The sequence below is a fragment of the Eimeria maxima genome, genomic scaffold (genome assembly GCF_000499605.1).
Source record: "Eimeria maxima Weybridge genomic scaffold, Emw_scaff32, whole genome shotgun sequence".
NCBI lineage: Eukaryota > Apicomplexa > Conoidasida > Eucoccidiorida > Eimeriidae > Eimeria > Eimeria maxima.
Window position 1 is genome coordinate 45,926 of NW_013563807.1, and position 8,807 is coordinate 54,732.

Consider the following 8,807-nt stretch of genomic DNA (forward strand, 5'->3'; position numbering starts at 1 on the left):
CCGGTTCTGCAGCAGCAGCATGACAGTCAGCTGCATGCAGAGCATCTCAGGCCGTTGCTAGCAACGACCTGATGGGCCCACTACATGCAGTTACCTGCATGCAGCGCACCTAAGTTCTTCTTTCCGGCCAAAGGGATAAACCCCTTCCCCAACCCTAAACCCAATAATCTAAACACATATATTTCTTCCCCTGAGGTCTGCCAGTCCGTCTAGGAGGGGGAGAGGTGAGGGACAGCCGAACGCGAAGATTAGAGTTTAAGGTTACTTAGGGAACGGTACTTGGTGTTGTAAGTGCCTGGGGGACAGGGTATGCCGAGGGCGAGTCCTGCTGTGGGGCAATAGAAGCCAGAGGGACAACGGTCGGGGTCGCTTTGGCCGAGTGCGGCACAGAAGGTGCCTACAGGGCAAGCGACACAATCGGATTTTGAGGTTGCCTTTCTGTTGCTGTTGTATGTGCCTGCAGGACACGGCAGAGAGCGGGCGTCATGAGTCCCTGCGGGGCAGTAGTAACCCGCAGAGCATTCTTCCCAGTGGTTGCCGAAGGTACACCCGTAGCCTGCGACAAAAAGAGCAGAGCACAACAATAAAACGTAACACAACACCCAACGCCTCTCAGTTGCCGAAACAGCACATTCTCTAATATAATATAATGCAGTATTGAATAACGTCGTATAGCATAATAGTTTATAACATAGGTATCAGCACCAAGGGCAAGCGTGTGGGAGTGTCTGCCACTGCAGGAGTGCCTCTCGTCCTGCGGAGGTGACTCTGAGCCAGCACCTCAGTGGCAGCTGGGGGTACAGGGTGCTGCTCAGCAGCACGAGGGGAGCGAGCATCTTTTAGCTAATGGGTCAGCCAGGGGAGTGACTAGTGTTAACTTGCCAGCAGGGCAGAGAGCACAGCCCTCAATTGATGTCACTACGTCTTTGGCATACGTTCCCGGTGGGCACGGGAAGCTTTCAAAGAAGCTGCACCACATGCGCATGCACCAATTACGCAAGCATTCCAATACACCGAATAAACACACATGCATTTGTGCATGCATGCATACATGCATGCATGGGAGCAGGCATGCGTGCATGCGTGGATGTATGTAAGGCGTTTGGCGGTGGCCTGGTCGTGTTGTGTTCCCGCGTCTCTGCAACTCCTCCTGCATGCAGCTGTCTCGCCCTCTGTGTTTCTCCCCACCAGCCTCCATTTCCTCTAGGGTGGGCGTGCGTGTGTTTGCCTGCTTGGTTCTCTGCGTCTCTGCTGCTGGGACGTCTCAAGCGATTCTTTCAAGGGCAGCATAGGAAGGAGACAGGCAACCCCCATTAGGGCACCTGTATATCTGCGCTGACTTGCGTGTATCTGCGTATCTGGGTGCATGTGTCTCTAAATTTGCATGCCTCTGTTTCTGTCGGTGTCTGCGCTGTTGTTGTTGTGTTGCTGCTGCTAGTGTCTCTTACGCTGTTCCTTCTGGCAATATATAACCAGCGTAGGGCGGCGAGAGAGGCGTGTGGATGTGATAGGCATGACAGAACTTTCCGGCTGGGCACGGACGGCAGACGTTCTGCACATGCAGGATGGAGACTCTGCTGCTGGTGGCTCTCTCGTACCCCGCCCTCCCTAGCAACACCTCCCTGCTGCTGCCCCCCCTCCTTGCACCCCAAGCTCTAAACCTAGGTTGGCGACTGCAGATCAACTTTTTGTTGTAGACGAAAATCGCGGCGCCAGACACAAGAACGGCGGATGCAACGGTGCTCTGCAAGCCTTTTTAGAGCACGGAAAGGAGAAAAGGAGCGGGTGCTTACCAAGCTTGTTTGCGCCTGGGTCTGGTCAGCGTAGTAGCCGGGGGGACAGGGTCTCTCGTTGAGGGATCCCTGCAAATGGGGAAGGAGGCAGAGAAAGGAAAGGACTAGGGCACGGCGGTGAAGTTTGCTTTGTGGTGTATGGTGTTACACAGGTGGTGATTTTAGGAATTAGGGGTTGTTGAAGTGTATGGATGAAGAAACATCGGCAGCAGCAGCAGCGTTAACAACAGCGCCAGCAGCAGCAGCAGCAGCAGCAGGAGCATTGGGGGGATCTGTCGTACAGCCTCGCAGACACCGATGTCATTGTTACAGAAGAACAAGTATTTTTCTTTTGGCATATATTCTTTGTAGCCAGCACGGGGCCACTGACGGTTGTTATCACATATTAAGACACTAGTATCTGTGCAGTCTACATCCGTATAGTAAGTAGCGACTGCTAAGAAATCTGCCTTGTTGCGTTCAAAGAAAACAGGCAGCCTGCGGGCGACCTTCCTCTGTGAGAGGGGTTTCTTAGACCTCATCTTTACAGGCTCCTGCAGCCCCACAACAACACAGTGACCTGTGCCAGTGCATGCATGCAACTGTTAGGCAACAATAATGCATACGCGGCGGAGAGCAAACAGACACACGCCCCGCCTATTTAGTGTAACTGTTGATGCTGAGTGGCGTTCATTAACACTTGTCCAATGCATGCACAAACCCTGTTTGTATGCCCTAGTATTCAACAACGATGATACAACGAGCATGCAAGAAAAATCCCTAAAGGTAAACCCGAACAACAACATCCAGTCACTATAAACCCCTCGGATAAGTCTCGGAGGGGCAGCAGGCGTCTCCTCCCCAAAGTCTCCTCCCCTGTCTCTTCCCTAAAAAGGAAGAAAGACACTCACCTCTTTTTTAGGTGCTTCTACAGACTTTCGTGGTTTAGGGATATCTTCACACTTATCTACAAAGTTCATGCAACGGGTGTCCAACGCAGCCTTCTCGCTAACTCGTTGGCCTCTAAGGAGGAGACACGCACAGTGCATGAGGGCTCACAAGCAGTATCTTGCCTTGCCAGCCTGGCAAGCTAGCTAGACAGGTGGCTGACTAGGTGGGTTGCTGCGAAACCTAGCTAGCTAGCTATGCAAGTCTCTAGCTGGGTAATTGGGCAGCTGAGCCGCTGGGAAGCTGGTTAGGTGGGTAGGTGGCTAGCAGGCTGGTTAGGTGGGTAGGTGGCTAGCAGCTAGTTGGACAACTGGCTTGCCGGTGTTAGATGGCTAGGTACCAATAAAGTGTGGGGGTGGTAGAGGAGGGGATAGAGGGCATGCAACTTACTCCGGGCAAGGATAGAATTTACCTCCCCAGCAGACACCACCTTGAGGACACTTGGGGTCTGTTAAGTGGGTGTGGCAGATGTCTATAGGTCTCTGGATGGTTGCATTGTCTGGGTCTCTTTCGAATCCCTCGGAGACAGGCAAAACTAGGAGAGGCGAGGGACAGACACTGCCAGGGGGACAAGGCCTGCAGCGTCTCTCCCTTACCCCATCCCTAACCTCTTCTAACAACGCCTCCCCCTCAGCGCATGCAGAGGGGGGCTGAGCGGGATCGAGACATTCCGATCCCGGCGGACAGGGACGGCAACTCAACTCCCCCGGCAAAGAATAAGAGAAAAACCTCTCGCAAGCTGTCAAGACACCCAACGAGCAAGCAAACCCACCAGGGCATGCACGGCAACCGCCAGACCCGTCCACCAAGCCTGAATATTACGCACCCACACACCCACACAAACAGTCCATTATTGTATTCATCCGCGCATGCATGCATTAGTGCATGCTTCTTTGTGCTTGCATTGACAAGACGAAGGAAGGACCTCCTAGGTATTTCTAGAGGGTCCTGGCCAAGCCCAACGCTGCTGCCTCTGTGATGGATGCACCTGCCAGCCCCGATAAGATACCCACCTGAGGGACATGAAATGGGAGCCCTCCCTGGGTGAGGACACAAGTGCTCAGGGGGACACTCTTCGCATGCAGCCCTCAAGGTGTTTGTGGTAGAACCGACAAGGCCCTTCGCGCATGCAACTGCAGTGTCTCCGTTGCATGCATGACCCAAGGGACACTCTTTGCATGCGTCTTTATCCCAGTAATACCCCACACGGCAAGGGGTTTGCTTGGGCCTGACAACGCAAAGGCATGCAAATACCCAAGATACACACACACACACACACACACACACACACATACACCGGAGCAACGACAAACAGCACAGGACCAGCAGGGACAGCAGCAACCGCAGCAGCAACAGCATGATCAGAAACAGCAGCACGAGCAGGAGCAGCAGCAACAACAGCAGCAGGAGACTAGATATACTGCATCTGTCTCGAACTTGGATCTTCTCTGGTGGGTGGTGTTGGTGGCTGACACTTCGAACAGCCCCAAGCGGGAGTACTGCCGTGGGCGTCGAGGAGACGGAGACCGTCTCTGGTACACCTGTAGTGAGGAGACAGAGACAGCAGTAGCAGACAAAGACGGCAGCAGATTCTTCAAGACGAAGGCTGTCTCCACTGCCTGTAGCGGCAGCTGCACATCATAGTTCATGGTGTGGCACACGAATTTAGGGTTTAGGGTTTAGGGTTTGGGGTGTAGGGTTTGGGAGCGCATGCAATGTGCTGACTCTTCGCCCTCAGGACAGAGGGTGCATTGTTCTTGTGTGGGGTCTTTGCATCGAAAGAGTCTACCGAGGGAGCAGAAGAAGCCAAGGGGACAGGGCTTGCATGCAGCTGCATCTCTGCTGTAAAATGTAGTGTCTCCGCAGGATGCAAGCGTTGTTGCTGCTATTTGCAGGTCTCCTATCTCTTCTCCTTTGGGGGTAAAGAGGCGGCACTGCGCGGAGACAGCAGGCATTAGCTTAATAGAAAGGGGCACAGGGGCCCCTGGGACTCTTGTACCCTGCTGCTGCTGTTGTTGTTGTTGCAGCTGCTGCTGCTCTTCGGAGACACCGCAGCGGACTGTAGCAGTAACGGGGTACTTATCTGTTCTCTCACAACGAGCCCTAAAACAGGCCTTAAGTGCCTCCTCTGCCTCCCCAGGGTTACCCCCGGATAAGAGGACATCTATGTTTGCCTCGTTGCCTGGCATAAGGACCCAAGGTCTAACGAGCTCAATAGAGACAGGAACTGTCTCCCCTGCTACCTCCTCTTCTGCTGCTTTGTCTTCTTCTCCTGCTTCTCTTGTTGCTTGTTTAGAGGAAGAAGATGAAGGAGACGGAGACACCCAACGCTCTGTAGGGGGAAAAACAGCAACCTTCCCCCCTGCAGGCACCAGGCGAAGGTCTCCTCCTATACGCTCATCTCGCAGCCCCAAATGAAATGTAAGAGTGCATGCACTGTCTCCGCAGCCTGTTGCCTCGGGCCTCACGAGAGCAACGACCTCGCCTGTCTCCTCTTCTTCTTCACTGTCTTCGTTGTCGCCTGTCTCCTCATCCCCCGCTTCAACCAAGGGGTAACGCTGCTGTTGTTGCTGCTGCTGTTGTTGTTGCGGCTCGCCACTACTGTCTCCTTCGGTCGCTCCCTCCTTCGATCCCATGGGGAGACGATCCCCTCTCCGAATAGTCCGCAGCACCAACTCTGTCCCTGGAGAAGGAGACACTACTCGTAGGGCCCTACCAGCCCTCACCCTCAACCCTACTGTCCCCTCTATCTCCTTGTTGCTCTCCAACCGACACCGCACAGATAAAGGCCTCGGGGGCCTCTTGGTGACCCCTCCAGGGGGGCCCCAGAGAGCCTCCTCTGCTGCGTCGTCTGCGTAGGTGTGCACGCGACAGTGGACAGACACCGTAGGAGGAGGCCCCTGGGGAACTGCTGCTGCTGCTGCAGCTGCAGCTGCAGCTGCTGCTGCATCATCTGCAGTTGCTGCTGCTTCACCGGGTGTCGTACGAGCAGGAGAAGGTTTAAAGGGAGACAGGTCGTGAGCTACAAGGAGCTCGAAGGGAGGCTGCCCTGCAGTAAGTGCAGCAGCAGCAGCAGCAACAGCAGCAACAGTGAGCTCAACCTCAACAGCAACAAACTGTTGCCATTGCTGCGGACTAAACACCCAAGTATATTTATCTTGTGGGTTTTTTTGCTGTCCCCTAACAAGGAGAACCAGATCATTAGGCCCTTTTTCTTTTGCACTCTCCTCCTCCTTGTCTCCTGTCCCTCTAATTAGCTGAGGAGACACTAACAAGGAGACAGGTCCTGCAGGCTGTCTAGACAGCCGGATAAAGTAACCATAGCGAGGTTTCTCGGGTGTCACTGCAGGTGTAAAGGGGACAAAAACAAGATGTAATGGATCTGTCTCCTTTTGTCTCCCCGTGTCTCCTGCTGCTGTCTCCGTCGTCTGTAAGGATGCATCAAGGAGACGAACGGAGACAAGGGGGGAATCAGGACCCTCGAGGGGTTGGGTTACTCCTGCTGTAGCAGCTGTATCCTGCCCCCCTGACGATCCCGATCCCGATCCCGATCCCGATCCCAAAGGAGACTCTTCGTGAGCTACAGGTAGCAGCAAACGAGAAGGAGACACAAGTGTCTCCTCGAATAAGCTGAGCTGCTGCTGCAGCAGTCCCTCATCTACTAACATAGATACAGAGCATAGACGAGGCAGGGCCTCTAATATAAAGAAGAAGGGAGAGGAGACAGAAGGAGACAGTTGCACCTCCCATACAGCTCTGCCTCCTTGTAGCAGCTGAGGGCCCAAGCCACTTAATAACATATCTGCTGCTCCTGCTGCTGCTCCATCTGCTGCTGCTGCTGCTGCTGCACTTAATGGATCCTCTAGAAGCTGTAGAGACACCGAGCCACAGTCTGTAGGGAAGAGACGCCCTTCCTCATCAACAACTTCTGCATACACAACTGTAGGAACACCAGGGATAAGAGTAGGGGGGGACGCATGCATGCGTATGCGGTGGGGCAGCAGCCTATTGTTGTTGCTGCTACTGCTGCTGCTGTTGTTGCTGTTGTTGCTGTTGCTGTTGCTGCTGCTGTGGGTATCCGGCAGCTTATCAGCTGACGACTCTTGTGTCTCCTTTTTTATTTGCTGTGCCGTCAATTCTGTCCCTTCCTCTGCTGCTGCTGCTGCTGCAGCAAGGGGCCCCCAGTGTACAGGGCAAGAGGGACTAAATAGACGCTGCAGCAGCTGCAGCTGAGGAGACGGCATTGCAGAGGAGACAGACGGGGACAGATCTGCCTGTCTCCTCTCCTGTCTCCTTATCTTGTGTCCCTCTTCCTCTTCATCCTCCTCCCCCTCCTCCACCTCCATAGAGACAGAAGTCTGCTGCAGAGGTGTCCCTAACCCAGAAGGAGAGGAGACAGGGGAGGGGCCATCAGAGGGAGAGGAGACACCAGAGGGAGGGGAGCCATCAGAGGAGCCACCAGAGGAGACAGGGGAAGAGACAGGGGAGGAGACAGTAGCGGGCAAGGGGCTCCCCCTTAGACTTCTAGGGACAATTGATGAGGTGTCTCCTTCTTGTGCTGTCCCTGCAGGAGTAAGGAGGGAAGCAGCAAAAAGGAAGAAAAGAAGAAGAAGAGGAAAAGAGGGGAAAGGGACTAATAATATACCCATTGTCTCCTTATATAAATAAAAGGAGACAATGTATACACCCCAAAGGAGACACCTGAGGCACAGACACTGCAGGGGGGCCCCTTAGCCTCAACAAGCAGTGCTGCACAGGCGTAAGGAGACAGTTGCTGCATGCATTAATATATAAGAAAGGAGACAGATAGTTGCTGCATGCATTAATATATAAGAAAGGAGACAGATAGTTGCTGCATGCATTAATATATAAGAAAGGAGACAGATAGTTGCTGCATGCATTAATATATAAGAAAAGAGCTGCTAGCCAGAGGAGGAGACAAAAGGAGACACTAAGCAAAAGGAGACAGATGAGTATACACACAAAAGGAGACACCCAGCAAGGGTGACCCTATGTGTCTCCTTGTGGCTCAAGGCCGTTACAACTGCTGCTGCTGCTGCTGCTGCTGCTGCTGCTGCTGCTGCTGCTGTTATTGTACATAAAGAATTGTTATTAAGGGATAAGGTATATATATAATAAGGGAGACATTTCTTTTCCTTATAGAGGGAAGGAGCTTAGGTGTCTCCTCTGTCTCCTTTTTTTGTCTCCTTTTTGTGTGCAACTAAGTATGTATTTATTATTTATATTATTATTAGTGTATATATAAGGAGACACTAAGGAGACACCTAATTAAGGTGTCTCCTTTTATAAATATATATATTTTTCTTTTTTATTTTTATTAATATATTTAATTAATTAAATAAATAAATACAAAAATATATTATGTCTCCCCCTAATAACGCACTATACAAGCAGTAGTGTTGCTGCGGTGTATGTACACCTCAATAAGGAAGGGACAATGTATTCCTTATACAAAGGAGACACAAGAAAAACTATTATAATATTAATTATAACAATTAATTTGTGCACACATACACAACAACCTTTCTTTTATACTAGTGGGGCTGCAGCCGACAGCAGCAGCAGCAGCAGCAGCAGCAGCAGCAGCGGTGGAGTGACCAGCAGCAGCAACAGCAGCAGCAGCAGCAGCAGCAGCAGCAAATGTTTTATTCCGGACACTACTAAGAGAGACAATAAATAATAAATAAAATAAAATAATTATTTATTTAATTATTTTATTTTATATTAATTAAATAATTATTTATTTATATAAATATATTATATATATACTTATTTATTATTAATAACTAACTACCTGCCTATACAATGCGTATATATAATATAAATAATTATTTATATAAGTAAATAATTAATTAATTAAATTAATTAATATAAATAATTAATTATATATAATAATATAAATATATATAATTAATTATTATATATAATATATAAATAAATTATATTTATTATAACAAGAAAAGGAGACACCTAATACACAGGGTCACCTCTATTAAGGGACATTAATCCCCTCCCTGTGTCTCCTTTTTTTTTTTTTTTTTTTTTTTTTTTTTTTTTTTTTTAAAA

General features: G+C 50.5%; 1 protein-coding gene across 1 annotated transcript; it reads right to left on the reverse strand.

Annotated features, from left to right (window-relative positions):
* Positions 1-3,106: 3,106 nt before the first annotated feature.
* EMWEY_00005690 (hypothetical protein, conserved) lies at positions 3,107-7,369 on the reverse strand (the record flags this gene model as incomplete). The annotated part of the gene is made up of 3 exons (XM_013478217.1): positions 3,107-3,531; positions 3,734-3,948; positions 4,446-7,369. 3 exons carry the CDS (start codon positions 7,367-7,369, stop codon positions 3,107-3,109), a joined length of 3,564 nt encoding a protein of 1,187 aa, XP_013333671.1.
* Between the last annotated feature and the right edge of the window lie 1,438 nt (positions 7,370-8,807).